The sequence below is a fragment of the Trichomycterus rosablanca genome, chromosome 11, assembly GCF_030014385.1.
Source record: "Trichomycterus rosablanca isolate fTriRos1 chromosome 11, fTriRos1.hap1, whole genome shotgun sequence".
NCBI lineage: Eukaryota > Metazoa > Chordata > Actinopteri > Siluriformes > Trichomycteridae > Trichomycterus > Trichomycterus rosablanca.
The window spans coordinates 26,678,625-26,704,887 of NC_085998.1; the positions used below are offsets into that span (position 1 = coordinate 26,678,625).

Sequence of the window (26,263 nt, forward strand, 5' to 3'; positions counted from 1 at the left end):
CAATCCCTTTGTTTTTGCTGTAGACTGAAAACATTTGGGTTTGACATTAAAAGATGAATATGAGACAAAATATCAACATTTCAGCTTTTATTTCCAGGTATTTACATCTGGATCTGATACACAGTTCAGAAGATAGCACCTTTTGTCTGAACCTACCCATTTTTCTTGTGAGCAAAATTATTGGAACATGTGACTGTCAGGTGTGTTTTGTTGCCCAGGTTTGTCCTGTTACATTGATTATTCAAACAATAAATAGCGCTGAATGTCTACGCTCAGTTTCAGATTTGGGTTTTGCCTGTGCAGACTGCATTTATAGTTAGAGAAGTAACCAACATGAAAATCAGAGAGCTGTCTATGAATGAAAAACAAGCAATTGTGAAGCTGAGAGAAGATGGAAAATCAATCAGAGCCATTGCACAAATATTGGCCATAGCCGGTACAACCGTTTGGAATGTCCTGAAGAAGAAAGACGTCACTGGTGTACTAACAGATGTCGAACAGGTAGACCAAGGAAAACAACAGCAGCTGATGACAGAAACATTGTGCGTGCTGTAAAGAAAGACCCTAAAACAGCTGTTAGTGACATCAGCAACAACCTCCAGAGGGCAGGAGTGAAGGTATCACAATCTACTGTTCGCAGAAGACTTCATGAACAAAAGTACAGAGGCTTCACCAGAAGATGCAAACCACTAATTAGCAAGAAGAATAGGAAGGCCAGGCTAGAATTTGCCAAGAAGTACAGAGACAAGCCTCAGAAATTCTGGGACAAAGTTGTATGGACTGATGAGACAAAGATTAACCTTTACCAATGTGATGGAAAGGCTAAAGCTTGGAGAAAGAAATGATCCCAAACATACAAGCTCATCTGTGAAACACAGTGGAGGTAATGTCATGGCTTGGGCTTGCATGGCTTCTTCTGGGATGGGCTCATTAATCTTCATTGATGATGTCACACATGATGGCAGCAGTACTATGAACTCAGAAGTCTACAGAAACATTTTGTCTGTCAATTTAAAGAAAGATGAAACCAAACTGATTGGGAGATCCTTCATCATGCAGCAAGATAATGACCCAAAACACACTGCCAAAACTACAAAGGAGTTCATCAGGGGCAAGAAGTGGAAGGTTTTGGACTGGCCTAGTCAATCTCCAGACTTAAATCCTGTAGAGCAGGGTTATTCAACTAAAATTTAAAGAGGTCCAGTTAGAGAAAATTTCTTGAAGCAAAGGTCCGGAATGCTTAACTATATATACAGTGTATCACAAAAGTGAGTACACCCCTCACATTTCTGCAGATATTTAAGTATATCTTTTCATGGGACAACACTGACAAAATGACACTTTGACACAATGAAAAGTAGTCTGTGTGCAGCTTATATAACAGTGTAAATTTATTCTTCCCTCAAAATAACTCAATATACAGCCATTAATGTCTAAACCACCGGCAACAAAAGTGAGTACACCCCTAAGAGACTATACCCCTAAATGTCCAAATTGAGCACTGCTTGTCATTTTCCCTCCAAAATGTCATGTGATTTGTTAGTGTTACTAGGTCTCAGGTGTGCATAGGGAGCAGGTGTGTTCAATTTAGTAGTACAGCTCTCACACTCTCTCATACTGGTCACTGAAAGTTCCAACATGGCACCTCATGGCAAAGAACTCTCTGAGGATCTTAAAAGACGAATTGTTGCGCTACATGAAGATGGCCAAGGCTACAAGAAGATTGCCAACACCCTGAAACTGAGCTGCAGCACAGTGGCCAAGATCATCCAGCGTTTTAAAAGAGCAGGGTCCACTCAGAACAGACCTCGCGTTGGTCGTCCAAAGAAGCTGAGTGCACGTGCTCAGCGTCACATCCAACTGCTGTCTTTGAAAGATAGGCGCAGGAGTGCTGTCAGCATTGCTGCAGAGATTGAAAAGGTGGGGGGTCAGCCTGTCAGTGCTCAGACCATACGCCGCACACTACATCAAATTGGTCTGCATGGCTGTCACCCCAGAAGGAAGCCTCTTCTGAAGTCTCTACACAAGAAAGCCCGCAAACAGTTTGCTGAAGACATGTCAACAAAGGACATGGATTACTGGAACCATGTCCTATGGTCTGATGAGACCAAGATTAATTTGTTTGGTTCAGATGGTCTCAAGCATGTGTGGCGGCAATCAGGTGAGGAGTACAAAGATAAGTGTGTCATGCCTACAGTCAAGCATGGTGGTGGGAATGCCATGGTCTGGGGCTGCATGAGTGCAGCAGGTGTTGGGGAGTTACATTTCATTGAGGGACACATGAACTCCAATATGTACTGTGAAATACTGAAGCAGAGCATGATCCCCTCCCTCCGGAAACTGGGTCGCAGGGCAGTGTTCCAGCATGATAATGACCCCAAACACACCTCTAAGACGACCACTGCTTTATTGAAGAGGCTGAGGGTAAAGGTGATGGACTGGCCAAGCATGTCTCCAGACCTAAACCCAATAGAACATCTTTGGGGCACCCTCAAGCGGAAGGTGGAGGAGCGCAAAGTCTCGAATATCCGCCAGCTCCGTGATGTCGTCATGGAGGAGTGGAAAAGCATTCCAGTGGCAACCTGTGAAGCTCTGGTAAACTCCATGCCCAGGAGAGTTAAGGCAGTTCTGGGAAATAATGGTGGCCACACAAAATATTGACACTTCAGGAACTTTCACTAAGGGGTGTACTCACTTTTGTTGCTGGTGGTTTAGACATTAATGGCTGTATATTGAGTTATTTTGAGGGAAGAATAAATTTACACTGTTATATAAGCTGCACACAGACTACTTTTCATTGTGTCAAAGTGTCATTTTGTCAGTGTTGTCCCATGAAAAGATATACTTAAATATCTGCAGAAATGTGAGGGGTGTACTCACTTTTGTGATACACTGTATATATACAGTGTATCACAAAAGTGAGTACACCCCTCACATTTCTGCAAATATTTCATTATATCTTTTCATGGGACAACACTATAGACATGAAACTTGGATATAACTTAGAGTAGTCAGTGTACAGCTTGTATAGCAGTGTAGTTTTACTGTCTTCTGAAAATAACTCAACACACAGCCATTAATGTCTAAATAGCTGGCAACATAAGTGAGTACACCCCACAGTGAACATGTCTAAATTGTGTCCAAATTGTGCCCAAATGTGTCGTTGTCCCTCCCTGGTGTCATGTGTCAAGGTCCCAGGTGTAAATGGGGAGCAGGGCTGTTAAATTTGGTGTTTTGGGTACAATTCTCTCATACTGGCCACTGGATATTCAACATGGCACTTCATGGCAAAGAACTCTCTGAGGATGTGAGAAATAGAATTGTTGCTCTTCACAAAGATGGCCTGGGCTATAAGAAGCCCTGAAACTGAGCTACAGCATGGTGGCCAAGGTCATACAGCGGTTTTCCAGGACAGGTTCCACTCGGAACAGGCTTCGCCAGGGTCGACCAAAGAAGTTGAGTCCACGTGTTCGGCGTCATATCCAGAGGTTGGCTTTAAAAAATAGACACATGAGTGCTGCCAGCATTGCTGCAGAGGTTGAAGACGTGGGAGGTCAGCCTGTCAGTGCTCAGACCATACGCCGCACACTGCATCAACTCGGTCTGCATGGTCGTCATCCCAGAAGGAAGCTGACGCACAAGAAAGCCCGCAAACAGTTTGCTGAAAACAAGCAGTCCAAGAACATGGATTACTGGAATGCCCTGTGGTCTGATGAGACCAAGATAAACTTGTTTGGCTCAGATGGTGTCCAGCATGTGTGGCGGCGCCCTGGTGAGAAGTACTAAGACAACTGTATCTTGCCTACAGTCAAGCATGGTGGTGGTAGCATCATGGTCTTGGGCTGCATGAGTGTTGCTGGCACTGGGGAGCTGCGGTTCATTGAGGGAAACATGAATTCCAACATGTACTGTGACATTCTGAAACAGAGCATGATCCCCTCCCTTCGAAAACTGGGCCTCATGGCAGTTTTCCAACAGGATAACGACCCCAAACACAACCTCCAAGATGACAACTGCCTTGCTGAGGAAGCTGAAGGTAAAGGTGATGGACTAAACCCAATTGAGCACCTGTGGCGCATCCTCAAGTGGAAGGTGGAGGAGTTCAAGGTGTCTAACATCCACCAGCTCCATGATGTCATCATGGAGGAGTGGAAGTGGATTCCAGTAGCAACCTGTGCAGCTCTGGTGAATTCCATGCCCAGGAGGGTTAAGGCAGTGCTGGATAATAATGGTGGTCACATAAAATATTGACACTTTGGGCACAATTTGGACATGTTCACTGTGGGGTGTACTCACTTATGTTGCCAGCCATTTAGACATTAATGGCTGTGTGTTGAGTTATTTTCAGAAGACAGTAAATCTACACTGCTATACAAGTTGTACACTGACTACTCTAAGTTATATCCAAGTTTCATGTCTATAGTGTTGTCCCATGAAAAGATATAATGAAATATTTGCAGAAATGTGAGGGGTGTACTCACTTTTGTGATACACTGTATATAACCCGGATTGTATCCAAAAAACATAAAACCACGGCTGCCCAAATCACGGCAGAATTAAATGTGCACCTCAACTCTCCTGTTTCCACCAGAACTGTCCGTCGGGAGCTCCACAGGGTCAATATACACGGCCGGGCTGCTATAGCCAAACCTTTGGTCACTCGTGCCAATGCCAAACGTCGGTTTCAATGGTGCAAGGAGCGCAAATCTTGGGCTGTGGACAATGTGAAACATGTATTGTTCTCTGATGAGTCCACCTTTACTGTTTTCCCCACATCCGGGAGAGTTACGGTGTGGAGAAGCCCCAAAGAAGCGTACCACCCAGACTGTTGCATGCCCAGAGTGAAGCATGGGGGTGGATCAGTGATGGTTTGGGCTGCCATATCATGGCATTCCCTTGGCCCAATACTTGTGCTAGATGGGCGCGCCACTGCCAAGGACTACCGAACCATTCTGGAGGACCATGTGCATCCAATGGTTCAAACATTATATCCTGAAGGCGGTGCCGTGTATCAGGATGACAATGCACCAATACACACAGCAAGACTGGTGAAAGATTGGTTTGATGAACATGAAAGTGAAGTTGAACATCTCCCATGGCCTGCACTGTCACCAGATCTAAATATTATTGAGCCACTTTCAGGTGTTTTGGAGAAGCGAGTCAGGAAACGTTTTCCTCCACCAGCATCACGTAGTGACCTGGCCACTATCCTGCAAGAAGAATGGCTTAAATCCCTCTGACCACTGTGCAGGACTTGTATATGTCATTTCCAAGACGAATTGACGCTGTATTGGCCGCAAAAGGAGGCCCTACACCATACTAATAAATTATTGTGGTCTAAAACCAGGTGTTTCAGTTATTTTGTCCAACCCCTGTATATATATATATATATATATACATATATAGACTGTGTGTGTGTGTGTGTGTATATATATATATATTGATATTTACATTTTCAGCATTTAGCAGACGCTTTTGTCTAAAGCGACTTACACAATGAGCTGAACACAATGAGCAACTAAGGGTTAAGGGCCTTGCTGAGGGACCCAACAGTGGCAACTTGGTGGTGGTGGGGCTTGAACCGGCAACCTTCTGTTTACTAGTCCAGTACCTTAACCACTGAGCTATCACTGCTATATATATATATTATAACATATATATAACATATATATAAGGTATATATTGATATATATTATATATAAGTAGCCTAGTAGTTGTATCAACATCTGCATGTAATCAATAACTGACTGTCAAATCAGATGTCTGTTTATTTATTAGGGTTTTTAACGTCATGTTTTACACTTTGGTTACATTTATGACAGGATCAATAGTTACTCATTACACAAAATTCATCAGGTCACAAGGTTATATCGAACACAGTCATGGACAATTCAGTGTCTCCAATTCACCTCACTTGTATGTCTTTGGACTGTGGGAGGAAACCGGAGCACCGAAGTAAACCCATGCGGACACAGGGAGAACATGCAAACTCCACACAGAGAGGACCCGGACCGTCCCACCCTATCAAACCTTTCTCTTATCAAATTAAGAGAAAATAAAAATAAATTGTGCTGCAGTGGGAAGTAAGAACAGAAATGAGTCTCTCCATCACGGATTAAATGCTGTATTTTCGCTGTACACGTTTCTTTTTTGGAGAGCGTCATTTGTCTCCTGTCTCGCTCGTCTTTTTCTCAACTTTCTGCTGTACAGTCGTCTGTATCTCTCCCTTCGTTTTATCTACGTTCGCTATCTTTCTTTTTCTTTCCACCATCTTTTCACATGTAACTCGCCTCTAACTCTCTCATCTGTCTGCACTGTAGAGTCGCAGTGTTTACCGGCTGGAATGCACAGACTTGATTGGCTGAGTGGTGTCACGTGATTGGTCTGTGCGTTTTCTCATCCGCTAAACCGCTACCGTAAAGACTACAAAAGCTGCGCCGGTTACAATAGAAGTGCTCCGTCAGGTTTCAAATCATAACTTTCTGTTTTGGCTGTAGGTCCAGGTCCGTATGGGACAGCTTCTGGGTCCGGACCGCGGTCCGCCTGTTAGTGACCTCTGGTTTAGATCATAAACTGTCAACATGAATCAAGCATCCATTAAGATCCATTAAGTGTGATTTAAATTTTCCCAATTTTATTGAATAGAGTTTATAGTGCTTTTTTGAGTTTGCAGGGTTTATCAGGTTCTCTAGTTTTCTTCCACTTAATCAGAACTATGCAAAAGGTTGCATGCTTTTCCAAACCCCCACACCCCTGGGTGTGAGAGTGTTGATCTGAGATAGATTGAAATCGATCGGCCAAGACCAGTTTGAAGTAGATAGTGCAAAATAGGAATTAATGGCTTTTTGTGCTGCACTTAGTCACTGTGCTGGAAAGTCTAAAAGTCTGGGTAAAATCCAGACCTGTCAGGATGAGTTGTGTTTAAAATGATTTTTTAGACCCATACATCATTGTGTGTGCTTTAAATGTATTAGTAATTGGTGTCTGGATTAGTGGGATTCACTAAACATTCATTGTGGAGCCAAAACATTGGAACCCTAATAAAATCCTTTTGTCTTTTGTCAAATTTTTCCATTAAAATGAAAATAAATTAGGTCTAACCCTTTTCAGCTGTATTAACATCTTACCCCACAATGTCAAAGTGAGAATTACACATTTGAAAAAAATCTATAAATTATTGTAAATTAATTAGTAAAATATTTGGTATGAATAAGTAACCAGCCCTTTAGAGTAACCATTATATACTTGCTCAAGTACAACCAACCATGTTGTAGGTCACGCACCAGGCTAATTGACCCACAGCTGACGTCAATTGTAGTGGTTTAGATTACTTCAAATTTAAAACAGCTGTTCCTTGAGGATTTCACTACTAGTAGTGCATGCTAAAATTTACTATGGCAAGAAATTGGTCAGGATTGAAGGGAAAGTGGATGCTGCAAAGTACAGTATATTCAAATTTCAGAGGAGAACATGCAGCCCTCTGATGGTGAGTGGCAGGAGGTTCACCTTCCAGCATGACAACAATTCTAAACCCACTGCAAAAAAAAAAACAAAAAAAAAACTTAGGGATAGGAAGGTGAATTTATTTATTCATGCCAGGCCCTCACCTAAATCCAGGAGAAGATCTGTGGTTGAACTTGAAGTGAGCAGGGCATTGCCAGTCATCATAAAATCTGACTAAACTCAAACAATTCTGCAAGGAAGAATGGGCGAATAGTTTCTATTCTAGGTGTGCAAATCTGGTGAGATGAGACATATGGCTAATGGCTGTAAATAAAGCAAAATGTGGCTCTATATAGTACTAAATCACTGCACTGATCACTTTTACAAGCATTTTATTCTAGTTCTTCATTTTTTAAATTAATTAACATTTTTCTATATTCATTCAAAATACAGAAGTATTTTTCTGGTCATAATCGTCAGCTTTCCTGCACCAGACAAACCACTGATCCATATGGCCAAACAGTTCCATGTGTCTTGGTCAAGAGTGGCATGGTGAAGTCACTTGGTTGTTAGTGCTTGTTGTTAGGTGAGCCTACCACTGACACATTTGTCCCAGCCATCATCAGATCATTCTGTAAGTCTTTTGCACAAGGGTTTTTCTTCATTATTCTTCTCCCATGGCAGGCAGTTTTGCTGCTGCACTGTAAGTTTAGAACCTCTGGACAATACTTCCAGTGGTGTCTCTATTTTTAAGGTCTTGGAAAACTTCTTATACCCATTGTTGCAACACACCTTGAACACTTCTCTGAGTGGTGTTTGTATAAAACATTCCAGCTAAAGCAAATTAAGTTAACAATGGTTTAATAGCCAATCATCTGAGTAGACACCCAACTTAGCTAGCGAAACCTGACCACCTTTAAGGACTTAATTTAGAGCTAACCCCAACCCAACGTCTCCACTCTCTTAGCTTAATCCCACCAATACGGCAGGACGGGTCTGCAGTGCGCGCCGGCATACTGGCTGCGAATCGCTGGGGCCGCTTGTCGTAGTTGGTTACTTTTCCTATCCCTACATCCCTAACCCGTGGCTCGTTGTGTGACTATGTTATGTTCTTATGTTTACATGTGCTTGTGTGCTGTAAGGAGCTTTTTTTCGTGTTACCATAGTGTGCTCCTTAGGGAGCACAATGTGGTTGCTGGTTTTTTTATCTCCTACTCTCCCAATGTGTTACCATTTCTTGTTTAACGATGTGAATCTCCCCATTGTGGGACTAATAAAGGATTATCTTAAATCTAGCTCTGCAGAAAAGTAAACCAAATTACTAATAATAACACTGCTCCTGTTCAGTGTTGGTTTAATTATGCAGCATCTGTAACAGCAGCTAGGAGAAAGTTACTAGTTTTGTTGGTAATATTGCTACTAAGCAGTTATTTCTTATTTGGGTTATTTATTTTTGTCACCCTGTGTGTGTGTTCAATTAAATTGCATTGCTTCACACTGATTCGGCACACATTGATTCTGTTCGCTGAACTAGTACATACAACATACAACATACAGTGGGGCCAAAAAGTACTTAGTCAGCCACTGATTGTGCAAGTTCTCCTACTTAGAAAGATGAGAGAGGTCTGTAATTTTCATCATAGGTACACTTCAACTATGAGAGACAAAATGAGAAAAAAAAAATCCAGGAAATCACATTGTAGGATTTTTAAAGAATTTATTTGTAAATTGTGGTGGAAAATAAGTATTTGGTCACCCAAAAACAAGCAAGATTTCTGGCTCTCACAGACCTGTAACTTCTTCTTTAAGAAGCTCTTCTGTCCTCCACTCGTTACCTGTATTAATGGCACCAGTTTGACCTCATTATCTGTATAAAAGACACCTGTCCACAGCCTCAAACAGTCAGACTCCAAACTCAACCATGACCAAGACCAAAGAGCTGTCGAAGGACACCAGGAAGAAAATTGTAGACCTGCACCAGGCTGGGAAGAGTGAATCTACAATAGGCAAGCAGGTTGGTGTGAATAAATCAACTGTGGGAGCAATTGTAAGAAAATGGAAGACATACAAGACCATTGATAATCTCCCTCGATCTGGGGCCCCACGCAAGATCTCATCCCGTGGGGTCAAAATGATCATGAGGACAGTGAGCAAAAATCCCAGAACTACACGGAGCGACCTGATGAATGAAAAGGCTACCATCAGTAACACACTACGTCGAGAGGGACTCAAATCCTGCAGTGCCGGGCGTGTCCCCCTGCTTAAGCCAGTACATGTCCAGGCCCATCTGAAGTTTGCCAGAGAGCATATGGATGATCCAGAAGAGGATTGGGAGAATATCATGTGGTCAGATGAAACCAAAATGGAACTTTTTGGTAAAAACTCAACTCGTCGTGTTTGGAGGAAGAAGAATGCTGAGTTGCATCCCAAGAACACCATACCTACTGTGAAGCATGGGGGTGGAAACATCATGCTTTGGGGCTGTTTTTCTGCAAAGGGGACAGGACGACTGATCCGTGTTAAGGGAAGAATGAACGGGGCCATGTATTGTGAGATTTTAAGCCAAAACCTCCTTCCATCAGTGAGAGCATTGAAGATGGAATGTGGCTGGGTCTTCTAGCATAACAATGATCCCAAACACACCGCTCGGGCAATGAAGGAGTGGCTCCGTAAAAAACATTTAAAGGTCCTGGAGTGGCCTAGCCAGTCTCCAGACCTCAACCCCATAGAAAATTTGTGGAGGGAGTTGAAAGTCCATGTTGCCCCAAAATATCACTGCTCTAGAGGAGATCTGCATGGAGGAATGGGCCAAAATACCAGCTACAGTGTGTGCAAACCTGGTGAAGACTTACAGGAAACGTTTGACCTCTGTCATTGCCAACAAAGGTTATGTTACAAAGTATTGAGTTGAACTTTTGTTATTGACCAAATACTTATTTTCCACCATAATTTACAAATAAATTCTTTAAAAATCCCACAATGTGATTTCCTGGATTTTTTCTTTCTCATTTTGTCTCTCATAGTTGAAGTGTACCTATGATGAAAATTACAGACCTCTCTCATCTTTCTAAGTAGGAGAACTTGCACAATCAGTGGCTGACTAAATACTTTTTGGCCCCACTGTACTTCTGCACACCTAAAGACACCTAATGAAGTCCTGTGGTATCTGACACCAAAACATCACTAGCAGGTCCTTTAACTTCTGGAGGTTGCAAGGTGGATTGTTCTTTCCATTTAATATTTCCCAGAATATGACATCACAACTGTTATGAAATAAACTTTGGCATGCACATTTTTGAGAGGTGGTCTTAAAGTTTTAACTCATCCTTGTATAATAAAGTTCACAAGCGCTGGGCGCTCAGGTGACTTACAGTAGTCTATGTGCTAGCCCTTGACCAGGCATCTTATGGGCACAGTTGTTCATGCCTGAGGGGAAGAGGGCAACCGTGTTTCTCAATCCTGCTGCAAATGTAACCTCTGCTGGCTGATTGAGGCATCTGCACAAGCAGTGGATAATTCAGAAAAATCTGACAGGTAAAAAGAGGTGGCCAACAACTGTACAGTCAAAGAGGGGTTGATGCAGGGGCTGAGAAGTTGCACTTGGAAACTGACTAGATTGTGAAACATTGCACATTTTTGCGTATTTTAACATATTTCTGTCTTGAACTGTATTGTTATTTTGATTATTATTATTTCTATTTTTATTAACTGCTGTGAAGTCGAATTTGACTCCTGGTAACCATGGATAGTGTGTCTTCTAAACATCCTGCTTAGGAGGGTATACATACTGCATCTTTAACAAATTAATGTGCTATCAAACACTGAGAACATCTAATAACATCTGAAAATAGACAAAAAAACAGAAAGGAATAGCTTTTACTTAAAGCATTTAAATTTTATTATAATTAACATTTTGATATGGTAAACACATGGAACGCACTATGCGAGTCAGTTAGCACAGATTGATAAAAGCCTTGGTCTATTCAGTAGCCACATATGGATGTGAAGCCTGGACACTGAAGAAAGACGAAGAATGACACATTCAGGATTTGGGAAACAAGTGCATCACAAAACTGATGAAAATCTCATGGAGGAAGATGATGATCACTGAGCAAGTTTACAAAATGGCCAAAACAAAAACGCAACTACTGAACCACATTTTCTCACGCAGGTTACTGGATATAGTAAGTTATATGTGCACACACATGACAACATTGAAGGCAGTGTTATAGCAGGACTTGTGGAAGTACTCAGAAGACGAGGAAGACCAAGAATAAGCTGGACTGACATCACAACGTGGATTGTATTATCACGGGTCGCTCTGCTACAAGCGACAGAGGGCATTAGAGAAAGTTGTGTAGTCAACCATCGTGACGTGAATGAGCTCAAGAAAACGAGCCCATACATAAGCAATAAGTCATTCCTGCTTCTCTGAACAGCATGAATGCTCTGATTAGTTTTAAAGCATTTATTGTTTACAGCGACACCTGGTGGTCATAGTTTAAAAAAAATAACCAATGAACAATCTCAGATTGTACAAAATACCAGCATCGCTGGCGCCCGGAGCTTTAGGGTTTTAGCCCCTGATACTTTGCTTTAAGACCCTGGTCTTTCAACTATTTTTGTGTTCACCCTTATTTTAATTTCTACAAAAGTGTTATTGTTCTCACATGGAATTCTACAGATCTACTATTATTACTGTTAAGTAGTAGCGTCGCATACCGGAGACAGTTAAAACAAGAGTCGGTTCTTGGAATACATGTTATTATAAGAGTTGACTCCAAATTCATTTAGATCAAGATATTTCAAGATATAGATGAATATAATGTGAATAAACATAAAAGATGTACAGTGCGGCCAAAAAGTATTTAGTCAGCCACTGATTGTGCAAGTTCTCCTACTTAGAAAGATGAAAGAGGTCTGTAATTTTCATCATAGGTACACTTCAACTATGAGAGACAAAATGAGAAAAAAAAAATCCAGGAAATCACATTGTAGGATTTTTTAAGAATTTATTTGTAAATTATGGTGGAAAATAAGTATTTGGTCAATAACAAAAGTTCAACTCAATACTTTGTAACATAACCTTTGTTGGCAATGACAGAGGTCAAACGTTTCCTGTAAGTCTTCACCAGGTTTGCACACACTGTTGCTGGTATTTTGGCCCATTCCTCCATGCAGATCTCCTCTAGAGCAGTGATGTTTTGGGGCTGTCGCTGGGCAACACGGACTTTCAACTCCCTCCACAAATTTTCTATGGGGTTGAGGTCTGGAGACTGGCTAGGCCACTCCAGGACCTTGAAATGCTTTTTACGGAGCCACTCCTTCGTTGCCCGAGCGGTGTGTTTGGGATCATTGTCATGCTGGAAGACCCAGCCACGTTCCATCTTCAATGCTCTCACTGATGGAAGGAGGTTTTGGCTTAAAATCTCACAATACATGGCCCCGTTCATTCTTCCCTTAACACGGATCAGTCGTCCTGTCCCCTTTGCAGAAAAACAGCCCCAAAGCATGATGTTTCCACCCCCATGCTTCACAGTAGGTATGGTGTTCTTGGGATGCAATTCAGCATTCTTCTTCCTCCAAACACGACGAGTTGAGTTTTTACCAAAAAGTTCCATTTTGCTTTCATCTGACCACATGATATTCTCCCAATCCTCTTCTGGATCATCCATATGCTCTCTGGCAAACCTCAGACGGGCCTGGACATGTACTGGCTTAAGCAGGGGGACACGCCTGGCACTGCAGGATTTGAGTCCCTCGCGGCGTAGTGTGTTACTGATGGTAGCCTTTGTTACTTTGGTCCCAGCTCTCTGCAGGTCATTCATCAGGTCCCTCCGTGTAGTTCTGGGATTTTTGCTCACCGTTCTCATGATCATTTTGACCCCACGGGATGAGATCTTGTGTGGGGCCCCAGATCGAGGGAGATTATCAATGGTCTTGTATGTCTTCCATTTTCTTACAATTGCTGTCTTCCCAGCCTGGAGCAGATCTACAATTTTCTTCCTGGTGTCCTTCGACAGCTCTTTGGTCTTGGCCATGGTTGAGTTTGGAGTCTGACTGTTTGAGGCTGTGGACAGGTGTCTTTTATACAGATAACGAGGTCAAACTGGTGCCATTAATACAGGTAACGAGTGGAGGACAGAAGAGCTTCTTAAAGAAGAAGTTACAGGTCTGTGAAAGCCAGAAATCTTGCTTGTTTGTGGGTGACCAAATACTTATTTTCCACCATAATTTACAAATAAATTCTTTAAAAATCCTACAATGTGATTTCCTGGATTTTTTTTTCTCATTTTGTCTCTCATAGTTGAAGTGTACCTATGATGAAAATTACAGACCTCTCTCATCTTTCTAAGTAGGAGAACTTGCACAATCAGTGGCTGACTAAATACTTTTTGGCCCCACTGTATTTAATGAAGGTCTTTGTATTTATTACACTGTTTTTGTCTGCACTTTGTATATTGTATTGCTTACACTTGTGTTTTGTTTTGCACCCTGGTCCTGAAGGAACGTTGTGTAGTTTTAATATGTAGTTATAAATAGCTGAAATGACAATGAAGCCTCTTGAACTTGAGCACATACAGTACACCGATCAGCCATAACATTAAAACCACCTCCTTGTTTCTACACTCACTGTCCATTTTATCAGCTCCACTTACCATATAGGAGCACTTTGTAGTTCTACAGTTACTAACTGTAGTCCATCTGTTTCTCTACATGCTTTGTTAGCCCCCTTGCATGATGTTCTTTAATGGTCAGGACTCTCCCAGGACCACCACAGAGCAGGTATTATTTGGGTGGTGTAGCACTGCAGTGACAATGACATGGTGGTGGTGTGTTAGTGTGTGTTGTGCTGGTATGAATGGATCAGACACAACAGCGCTGATGGAGTTTTTAAACACCTCACTGTCACTGCTGGACTGAGAGTAGTCCACCAGCCAAAAATATCCAGCCAACAGCGCCCCATGGGCAGCATCCTGTGACCACTGATGAAGATTTCAAAGATGACCAACTCAAACAGCAGCAATAGATGAGCGACCGTCTCTGACTTTACATCTACAAGGTGGACCAACTAGGTAGGAGTGTCTAATAGAGTGGACAGTGAGTGGACACGGTATTTAAAAACTCCAGCAGCGCTGCTGTGTCTGATCCACTCAAACCAGCACAACACACACTAACACACCACCACCATGTCAGTGTCACTGCAGTGCTGAGAATTATCCACCACCTACTCTGTGGTGGTCCTGTGGGGGTAGTGTGTGTAGAAACAAGGAGGTGGTTTTAATGTTATGGCTGATTGGTGTATATGAACAATAAAGGCTCTTGAATGTACAAAACTTACATGTAAAGACAGATTTAACATACTTAGAATGCTGTTTGTGTTTGGCATATATACGTAAAAATAAGTATACAATAAACATTCTTTTTCAGAAAAAAATCATTAGCAATTTCTACCAGTCTTTCTATTTGCTAACATTACCATACTGGGAAAAATAAAACAAAATAATAAAAGTGCCAAACCATTAGTAACAGCTTTATACGGTGTCTTGCAGCCCCCTCTCAAAAAAAGTTAGTGTCATTGTATTGTACTTGTTTGGGTGCCATACATTTTACACAACTGTTTAAAACATTTATTCATCCCTGTCCGTGCTCTACTGCAGGGAAACTGAGGAGAGGAGGCTCAGGACTCCTGTGATTGGCTAACGGTCGTGTCTCTCTGCACGTTTCTTGGCGTATCTGTTGATGATTGGCTGCTCTGCTTTTACACTGAATCTCAAGTTACAGTAGCAAAACCAAACATCCTTGATAGTTTAGCTTAAACTGCTATATCCAGCTGCAAACTGGACCTTAGCGTAACAGTTAATAAAGAAGATCTATTTTAATAGGTGTTATTCAGTTATTTTACACTCTCAGCGGTGTTGGTCCGATTATCAGAGTGAGTATTTTTCTAATTGCGCTGTAGCTTGTATTGTCCATGCTGTTATTATAGCTGAGATGCATTTTCAGTGTGCTAGCTATTGTTAGCTAGACTAGTTTTGTAGCAGTGATGGCAGCACGGCATGAATCCGCGTGTGTTTTGATCAGTTACATAGTTAACTCCCAATGTCGTTCGATTAAGTTATAAAATATGTATTAAATATTTTTATTTAGAAGTGTATGCATTGTCAACGCTAATTACTGCCTATATTGGAAAATAGTGGGCTAGCTAAGGCTCCATCCCAAATTCCCCCTACTTTACTTAATAGTATGTCAAATTAGTACACAAATGATAGTATCTCTGCGAACGTGTTTACCATACTTCTAGTACGTAGTATGTAGTGTGTCAGTGACATAGCTTTGTGTAGAGTTGGTTTGGGGCACTTTAAAACGCATGGCAATTTGCTGTCTATAAATGATAACAGCTGCATACAGATCTTGGAGCTAGTGGTATGTGACTGGTACTGTAATAAGATGATATATTTTAATGTAGGTTAATAAACTAACGTTAGCTGCTCTTCGTGGCAGCAGCATGCTAGTTAGCTGAAAAGCGTATTGTTACCTGGGTTTGTTTGTACAGGTCTGACTAGTGGAATGCAGTACAAAAGCGTCTGCATGTGAAGCTGTCATGTCTGTCTGTGTTCAAGTTAATTCAGTTTAGTTGCCATTACCGTAAGCACGCTGACTATAGGCATGTGTTTTCAGCCCAACATGCTTCGTTTGAAGCTAGCACATAGTTTGTTGATTAATATTACAATATTGACCTTTGTAATACTGATGTAATAAAGGATACAAAAATACAAATGAGCCCTTGAACCAGTCATTGTATTATGTTTACATGCGGCTTCAAAGTGTAGCACAGTAAAAAAAAGTCTATACAAATCTATATAAATGTTTTGTTTGGTTTTTGGTTTGATTTACACTGCCTAAGACATTAGTAAAACGATGATTGAGTGCTACTTCAAATTTCTCAGATATAAAACAAATCCGATTGAGTGTGTAAAACTCCTAAACACAAACAGTACTACATGTTTGTTTACAATATGGATAATTTTACCATTAATACTTGAGCACCCAAGGTAAGGCAAGTAAACAGGTCTATAAAAATAAGGAATGCATTAAATGCCTTTATTTATATGTTTGTTTGTGTTACAGAAGGCTAGTTTATTTGTATGACCTTCACACATCCACTTCTACATGATCCAAATTATGAAACGGCATGTTCTCCTTTATATTCAATGCTTTTTTTATAGTCTCCAGATATATCCAGATTTTCTGTTTATTCTGTATTGTTGTCAGATTGATCTATTAAAATGTTTTCTTTTATGAATTTCTTTTAAGCCAAAATGTTAAGAAACTATAAAAAACTTAATTTTTAGCGTTTTTATTAAGTGTAAACAAACTCATGCAGCAAATATGGTGAATTCACACCATTCTTAAGCCTTGTATTCAACTAAGTCTTCTAATTAATCCTGGTATTGTTGTATTTAGAGTGTCCTGACCAACTCCAGATGCTATATAAGTATTGTTGTTTAGAATAATAACATAATATATCTGATTTTACAAATATAGAGTAAGGTTAGTGTTCCATGCATTTTTTTGCAACCAAACTTAGATGTATAATCAGTTAAACCAGTGGTCTCAAACAGTGTGAAGGGCTGCATTTTATTAAATTTAAAGCATATTTAAATGACATTTTCATTACATTACATTTTCAGCATTTAGCAGACGCCTTTATCCAAAGTGACTTACATTACAGTTACAGTATACAGTCTGAGCAATTGAGGGTTAAGGGCCTTGCTCAAGGGCCCAACAGCAGCAACCTGGCAGTGGTGGGGCTTGAACCAGCGACCCTCTGATCACTGGTCCAGTACCTTAACCACTAGGCTACAGCTGGCCTTTATCTACTTTTTGACTTGCAGTATGGAACAAATTTATAACCATAATGCATAATGAGTACTGACATGATCTTTACTTACCTTGTACTCTGCCAACAATACAACTTTAACTGAAAACCCTGCTACTATTTTTACACAATTTCCATGTTAACATCTCTTTTTTATTGCTAAATTCTTGATGTGCTTTTCATTTGTATTCCATAGCATACCTAAAAAAGAGTGACACATTCAGAATACATTTATAATGCTGTTTTTGTAAGACAAATATAAACCATATATTATCATTAATTATTGTTTTATAGCAAAGGCAGATTTTAGGTGTCCAAAAATAAAACAGGACGTGTTTAATGTTAGTTATGTTGGCATCTGTCTGGCACCCCTGGTAAAGAGGTCATAAGAAATTTAACTTTTGTTAAATTAGCTCAATCTCACACTGGAAAAAGCCAACTTTAATAGAAGTGAATTCATTCAGAAAAAAAACCCTACATTTAGTAGTTTGGACAACATAATTTTGCCATAATTACTCTTTCCTATGACATCTTACAAGGTTGGGGAGTACAGAGCAGGGAATTTGAGATCCTTACAGAATCTATCCAGGTCATCCACAGTCCTGGGTCCTCTCTTCAGCCCAACAACAGGTTTTCTGTGGGGTTCAGCTCAGGTAACTAGGATGGCTGTGGCAGAAGCTTGAATTGTGTTCAGTAAATCATTTTGTGATGAAGTGGACATGTGCTTTGGATCACTGTCCTGCTGGAAGATCCAATGACAACTAATTTTAAGTTCTTGGCAGAGGCAGACAGATTTTAATTTAAAATGTCCATGAAACATGTTTCTGGTCATAGTCCCAGTAGTGTTTAGCGCACTTTTTCCTGGCTTGCCTTTTAAATAATCTACTTACTTAGAAGTTGCGTTTTATGGTAGTTTTAGAGACTTTGTAGAGTTTTTGTGACAATATTAAATTTTTATCTGAAACTCCAACAGTGATCCAGTGAATTCTCTATTGGGGACAGGTCAGGACTGCGGCAGGCCAGTCCAGTACCCGTACCCTTATCCTCTTCTTCTGTAGCCATGCCTTTGTAATGTGTGCAGCATGTGGTTTTACATTGTCTTGTTGAAAAATGCATGAACGTCCCTGGAAAAGATGACGTCTTGAAGGCAGCATATGTTGCTCTAAGATCTCAATGTACTTTTCTGCATTAATGCTGCCATTACAGAAGTGTAAATGACCTTTGCCAAGGGCACTGACACAGTCCCATACCATGACAGACCCTGGCTTTTGGACCATCTTTTCCAAAAAAGACCTGGAATGCTAATTTATGACCACAATACATGTTTCCTCTGTGTGATGGTCCATCCTAGATGCCTCCAAGCCCAGAGAAGTCGACGCCACTTCTGGACATGGTTAACATAAGGCTTCTTTTTTGCACAGTAAAGTTTTAAGTGGCATTTGTGCATGTAACTCCGTATTGTAGTGCTTAACAAAGGTTTGCCAAAGTAATCCCTTGCTGACGTGGTTATATCAGCTAATGTTGAGTGGCGGTTCTTGATGCAGAATTGGCTTCAGCTTGCGCCTTTGGCCTTTACGCACTGAAATTCCTCCTGATTCCTTGAATGGTTTAATGATATTATGCACTGTAGAGGGAAAAACATGCAAATCCCTTCCAATCTTTCTTTGAGGTACGTTGTTTTTAAACATTTCAATCATTTTCTCACACATTTGTTGACAAACTGGGGCTCCTCTGATCATCTTTCCTCATCAAAGACTCTTTCCTGGATGCTGCTTTTGTACCAAACCATGATTACAATCACCTGTTGACATCACCTGTTTAAAATCGCATCATTATTCAGTTTTTCACCTCATTACTAGCCCTGAATTGCCCCCGTTCCAACCTTTTTTGGAATGTGTTGCAGGCCTGAAATGCAGGAATGAAGGTTTATTAATAAATGAAATGAAGTTGAGCAGATAAAACATGAAATATCTCAGATTCATCCCGTCTGCAATCAAATAAAAGTTAAAGTAAATGTAAGGGACACTGCATTTTTATTTTATTTGAATTCTCCATACTATCCCAACTTTTTCTGATTTGGGGTTGTAAAATCTAACTGTAAAATACTTCAGTTTGGGATGTCAGTAATTAACATATGTTTGTATATGAGTGTGTGTGCATGTGACATTTCTATTGTCATTCCGTAAGTGCATTTCATTTTAATTTATTTTTTATTCTTTTTTACAGGGGGAGGCAAAGGCTTGCAGTTTTGAAGCTAACAACTGAACTTACCTTGCTACTTGCTTTAATCTGCTTGCAGTGTTTTGAGCAATGGACCTTCTTACTGTCTTCATGCTTTGCTGCTACTGATTGCTGTCTATGGAACTCAAAAATGGAGAGAAAACGTAAAAAGAAATAAAAATGTAAGCCGTGCATCGTCCAGGCTTCTCAACGTTTTAGTAGTTTCTTTATAACCTTTGCTTCCATTCAGTCACATTAATGCAGCAACTTAAACTTTCAAACTCATTTGGACGGTAATAAACTGAACCAGAGTTCAGACACCATGACCCAAGCAGCGATTGGAGTCATCCTGGTAATAGCTCTGCTGGAGGCGTACTTGCCCCTGGCGGGCACTGAGGAAAGAAAAGGAACTTCCAGTTCTTTCTCCGCCTTTGATGAGATTTTGAACTCTAATCACACTCAGCTTACCCTCAAAATAGACTTCTCTTCAAAAGTAGTCGAGCACGGTAAGTATATGCTTCTATATATATTATCACACATTGTAAACCAAAATATGGCCGAAACGAATGTGACAGAATGGGACTGCCACTCCCTTTTGCATCTGTAACAGTGTATAAAAGTTTGTCTGTGGGACATGAGGCCATTAATTGGAAAAAATATTTGTAAGCCTAGGCACTGATGTTCGTAAAGAAGTCTTGGCTTTCAGTTGATATTCTAATAAATCCAAAATATATTTGGCTTTAAAATGATGAAATCTTGTCTTTATAAACATAATATAGTTCGGAGGGCACTTTCATGCTTAGTTAGAAAATGACCATCTTCAAACTGTTGCCACAAAGTTGGAATCATATAATTTTTATATAACAGATTTTATATATATATCAGTATTTTATTGGTTAATCTAAAGAAGTAAACTTAATAATTAGGAGCGGTGTTCACTTTTGACCTATAAGTTATTTGGAAACCTGACCATGAGCTTGTTGTACATCCTATTTTAATATCAAAGACAGCAGTGAGAAGGCCTCTCACAAGACTTTGAAGTATGTCTGGAGGAATTTGTGCCCATTTAGTCAAAAGAGCATTTGTATGACTGGGCACTGTATGGCTGTTGGTCAAGAAATTGATGTTCCAATTCAAATATGTTTGAGATTGTAAGGTTTAGAGAGTGTTCACAGCTTGCTCTTGAGTTCAATTTTGGAAATCGATCTACTAGTGTGCAGTGCCCCAAAAACATAACAAAAGGTTAACTTGTGCTATATTAATATGTAATGCACCATCAAGTAAAGGTATATTTAATAATTTCTAATCATTTAAAAAGCAGTGATATTCTAGACCAGAGGTGGGCAATTAAATTTTCCAAGGGGCCACATAAGAAACTGGGACTGTTGTGGAGGGCCGGACCAATAGAGTGAACTTAATTCTGCTCAATATTAGCTGTATCTCTTTATTAAAAGCAGTAAATTGTACAGCTCTGATAAGCTGTTACTGTTAAGAGTAGATGTTACAATCAGGCAATTAAAACATCAACATTATTTCACTATTTAATCAACTTTCTCAAAAACAGGTGTGAACAAAATTTGGAGGTTTTTAAATTAATTATTTTGTTTGGAGTCTAATAACCTCATTTGCTGTTTTACAGTCCTTAGTTATTGTTAAATATTCTTTTTTGGATATTACAAAGCTGATCTTGACTGCTTCTTGTTGCTTTTGCAGTTTAGCTAGCAAAGCTTCAGATGTGACGCTCTGCATCATTCAAGTTCTTGTGTTTCTCTGTGTGTTTAGTACCGTAATGGCGATTTAAACCCTAAATTTAAATTGTGATCCTTTAACAGCTTTTCATCTGACTTCAGTAAATAAATACTTTAAAGTTCATGTCTTGTTAAAACTTTACCATCTCTATTAATTGCACTCAGTTCTGTTCACCAACACATTAGGATAAAACTGGATACACTCGCACACACGTAAATTGAAACGTATGTAAATTTAAAGAAAAAGCTCTCCCTTCAAAATAAAAACAATCCTATATGCATTTATTTACGTCTGATTTTTAATTGCCACTGACCTCATGCGGGCCAGGCGTGTTCTAGACTATTGTTTTTGTTGTGTTCTTGTGCTGATTTTTCATTACCTTGAGAAAATAGTCTCCATTTGTTGCCATTTGGAGCTTGTTTTAGGAAAAATCTTAAAATATTGTTTGCAACAGTGCAGTTTTTAATCTTAGGGGAAATGTATTGCCTAATTTGTGTCTCATGAACGATTTGCAACACACAGGTGCACCACTGTAAAATATGCGTACACATATGACATTTTCTGGCACCACCCAAAACACAAACTGCAGGGTATAAAAAAATAAAAGCAGTGGCTGCTCATAAACTGTTAACATAAAACATAAAGTGTTAAAATCCACTGGCAGTAAAAAAACAATTGTTGTAGTTCTTGTTGTTCTGGTGAGATCAGATAAACATTTGTTTTTGTGTCAGTGTCAAGTCAAGTCAAGTCAACTTTATTTATATAGCGCTTTTTACAATATACATTGTCTCAAAGCAACTTTACAAAATCCAGGACCAACAGATACAAAAACCCCTGTTGAGCAAGCCGAGGGCGACTGTGGCAAGGAAAAACTCCCTGAAAATTACAGGAAGAAACCTTGAGAGGAACCAGACTCAGCAGGGCCCATCCTTCTTGGGTGGTCTGGAGGATACTTTAAATAAATACACGATTTACACAAATCATACAAACACAGAATTGAATGATCTAAAAGTCATAACTGGTAATAAATAGATAAATAAACAATTAAATAATAATAGAGTTGTTATCCGCTCTAGTCTTCAATAAAGTCTGTAGTGATTTCTTGTCGTTGCAATTACTCCAGACCCGTCACATCTGACAGGAGAAGCATCGTTGTCCCGGCAGTCTCGACTTTAATCCTTAACCTCGGCGGGTAAACAGGTTTCCATCAGAATGCCCTCGGGGTAAAACAACAGAGAATGTAGTTAATAATGTACAATGCTAGTTGACAAACAGTTTTACAGAGAGTTTTAGACTCCGGCAGCCCTAATTATTACAGCATAACTAAAAGGGAGAGCGAGCAGGTAACAAGGTCATGAAGGCTTTCACAGGACATCAGCGCCCACCTCTCCTACCCAAACCAGAGTGATTGGACAAGAGAGGCAGAACGACAGCGACCCAACATCCCTGATCACCACAAGTTTCTATGACCAAGAACCCCCAAGCTCTGCGCCTTTGTCTATATTAATCAAAAGCCTGAGAAAATAAATATGTTTTCAGTTTAGACTTAAACATTGAGACTGTGTCCGAATACCGAACAGAGGCAGGAAGATTATTCCAAAGTTGTGGAGCTTTGTAAGAAAACGCTCTTCCACCAGCTGTGGTCTTTTTAATTTTAGGAACTATAAGTAACCCTGCATCTTGTGAACGAAGTGGCCGCGCTGGGTTGTAGTAATTAATAAGCTCACTCAGATACTGTGGAGCCAGACCATGTAGCGCTTTATAGGTTAGTAAAAGTATTTTGTAATCAATGCGAAATTTAACTGGCAGCCAGTGTAGAGATGATAGAACAGGAGTGATATGATCAAATTTTTTAGTTCTAGTTAGCACTCGAGCTGCTGCATTTTGAACTAACTGGAGTTTGTTTAAGGATCTACCAGAGCATCCAGTTAGAAGAGCATTACAATAATCTAACCGAAAAGTTATAAACGCATGGATCAGTTTTTCGGCGTCATTAACAGATAGTATATTTCTTATTTTAGAGATATTACGCAAATGATAGAAAGCAACTCTAGTAATATTATTAATGTGTGTATCAAAGGAGAGATCTGAATCTATTGTGACACCTAAGTTTTTTACATCTGGGCTGGGAGTAACAGAGAACGTGTTTAGGTTTAGCACCAGGTTAGACAACTTGTCTCTTGCAGCTTTAGAGCCAACAAGTAAAACCTCAGTTTTATCTGAATTAAGTAAAAGAAAATTACACGACATCCAGTTTTTTATGTCGTTTACACAATCTTCTATCTTACTGATTGTGTCAATATCATTTGGTTTGGCTGATATATACAGCTGTGTGTCATCTGCATAGCAGTGAAAGTTTATGCCATGTTTATGAATAATTTCACCTAGTGGAAGCATATAGAGTGTAAATAATAGCGGTCCAAGTACCGACCCCTGTGGAACACCACACTTTACTTTTGTAGTTTCTGAGCATTTATTATTTACATAAACGAATTGAGAGCGGTCAGTCAGATATGATTTAAACCAAGAGAGTGCGAGTCCTTTAACACCTACTGTATTTTCTAGCCTCTCCAGTAAAATGTTATGATCGACCGTATCAAACGCTGCACTAAGATCTAATAGAACAAGAAAAGAGACACATCCATTATCAGAAGACATTAACAACTCGTTAACTACTCTAATTAATGCGGTTTCGGTACTATGGTTGGGTCTAAATCCTGATTGAAATTTTTCATGAATACAATTTTCATTCAAATAAGAACATAATTGTTTGGAAACGACTTTTTCTAATATCTTTGAGACAAAAGGAAGGTTTGAAATTGGCCTATAATTAGATAAAACATGTGGATCAAGATTAGGTTTTTTAATCAGGGGTTTAATAACAGCACTTTTAAACAATTTAGGTACATACCCAAGGCTAAGGGATGCATTGATTAATGTAAGCAGGGGCTCTACAATAGCTGGGAGTAAATCTTTAAGTAAACGAGTTGGAACAGGATCGAGTATACACGATGATGACTTCGATGATTTAATCAACACAGTTAGTTCATTTTGGGAGATTGGATTAAAGGAATTTAGTTGGATTAACTCGTTACTATTATCACCAATGCTGCTCGGAGTGAGTCCATACTTAACATTGGCAAGTGACACACTCTGACTCTGAAGTCGTATTTTTTCTATCTTGTCATTAAAGAATTTTAAAAAATCATCGCTGGTACAGTCAGGCGGTATATTAGATTCAGTTTCATTGACGTTTTTAGTTAATTTGGACACTGTCTCAAAAAGGAATCTAGGATTGTTTTTATTTTTCTCTATTAGGGATGAATAATATACAGATTTAGCTTTTATAAGTGCATGTTTATACTCAGTTAGAGCATCTTTCCAAGCAATCTTATACACCTCCAGTGTAGTGTGACGCCACTTACGTTCTAATTTCCGTGCTGCTTGTTTAAGTGCGCATGTGTGGTCATTGTACCATGGAGCAAGTTTTTTCTCCCTAATCAGTTTAGTTTTGAGTGGGGCTACGTTATCTAAGGTTGTGCGCAGTACGGTCTCTAGGTTTTGAGTTGCCTGATCTAGTTCTTTAGGTTCTGATGCTGATATATTTGGTAATTCTGGTAGGCAGTTTATGAACGCTGCTGCAGTTGCAGATGTAATAGTGCGCTTACATTTAAAACGATTTGGTTGCTGTATATTATTGGACAGGGACACTTCATATATTAGTAGGGAGTGATCAGAGATTAAGTCATTCTGTGGTATAATTTCCAGGTTGTCTATGTTTATACCATAAGTAAGTATTAAATCTAAGGTATGTTTACAGCAGTGAGTGGGTCCTGTTACATTTTGGGTGATGCCTAAGGATTCTAAAATAGAATCAAACGCAATTTTGAGTGGATTACACTTATCCTCATAATGAATATTAAAGTCACCAACAATTAGAGCTTTCTTAGTTGATAAGACTAATTTAGAAAGAAAATCGGCAAATTCGTTAAGAAATTCTGAGTAAGGACCAGGGGGTCGATAAACAGTAACCAGTTTAAACATACTAGTTTTATCAGATGAACATTTATTGGTTATGTCAGAGATAAGAACTTCAAACGAGTTTGTTATGGGAGTTGATTTTATGTCTTTATCATAAATTGCGGCTATTCCTCCACCACGACCGCTAAGACGTGGCTTATGTTCATAACTGTAACCCGGAGGAGATGCTTCATTTAAACCTAGATACTCATCAGGTCTAGCCCAGGTCTCGGTTAAACAAAGTGCACTAAGACTATTATCTGTAATTATTTCATTTACAATTACTGTTTTGCATGCAAGTGACCTGATGTTTAGAAGTCCTAACTTTAGTTTAACTTTACTAGGGTTTTCATGATGCTCATTTAGATTAATTTTAATTAAGTTATTATGACATACTTTTTGATTTTGTTTTGGCTTACACCTGCCACGGTAAACAGACACAGTCTCAATGGTTTGTGACCTAAGGATTCCAGGTGACGTCCGATGGCGACTCGCAGACAGTCGGTTAGGCCTGTTAGTCTGCTGCCTGGTCTTGGCTCTGGATAGTCATTTAACACTATCTGCCGCTACACTAACGCGGCGGTAAAGCCTGTCACCTATGCTGCAAGAAATGCGAGCAGCACCCTCCCACGTGGGGTGGACACCATCCCGCTTCAAAAGACCAGGCCTTCCCTCAAAGGTGGACCAGTTATCTACAAAATCAATGCAGTTTTCTGAGCACCATTTAGACATCCAGCGGTTCAGCGACAACAACCTGCTGTAGGTTTCGCCACTGGGTCGAATCGGTAAGGGGCCAGAGCACACTACTGCCTCAGACATCGACCTAGCTAACTCACACACCTCTTTAACATTATTCTTAGTAACCTCAGACTGCCGTAAGCGAACATCATTAGTGCCGACGTGGATAACAATCTTCGAAAATCTACGATTAGCATTAGCCAGCACTTT

The 26,263-nt window shown here is 39.9% G+C and overlaps 2 protein-coding genes across 2 annotated transcripts in view; both read left to right on the top strand.

Annotated features, from left to right (window-relative positions):
* Positions 1–19,635, top strand: part of pskh1 (protein serine kinase H1) — a 40,829-nt gene extending 21,194 nt beyond the window's left edge. The window contains exon 4 of the mRNA XM_063004120.1: positions 19,553–19,635. The gene's annotated coding sequence lies outside the window, so the exon portion shown is untranslated. The remainder of the gene's footprint in view (positions 1–19,552) is intronic.
* Positions 19,636–19,846: 211 nt separating this feature from the next.
* mbtps1 (membrane-bound transcription factor peptidase, site 1) overlaps positions 19,847–26,263 on the top strand; it is a 59,460-nt gene continuing 53,043 nt past the window's right edge. The window contains exon 1 of the mRNA XM_063004118.1: positions 19,847–20,052. Coding sequence (XP_062860188.1) covers positions 19,869–20,052 — 184 coding nt within the window. The 5' untranslated portion in view covers positions 19,847–19,868. The remainder of the gene's footprint in view (positions 20,053–26,263) is intronic.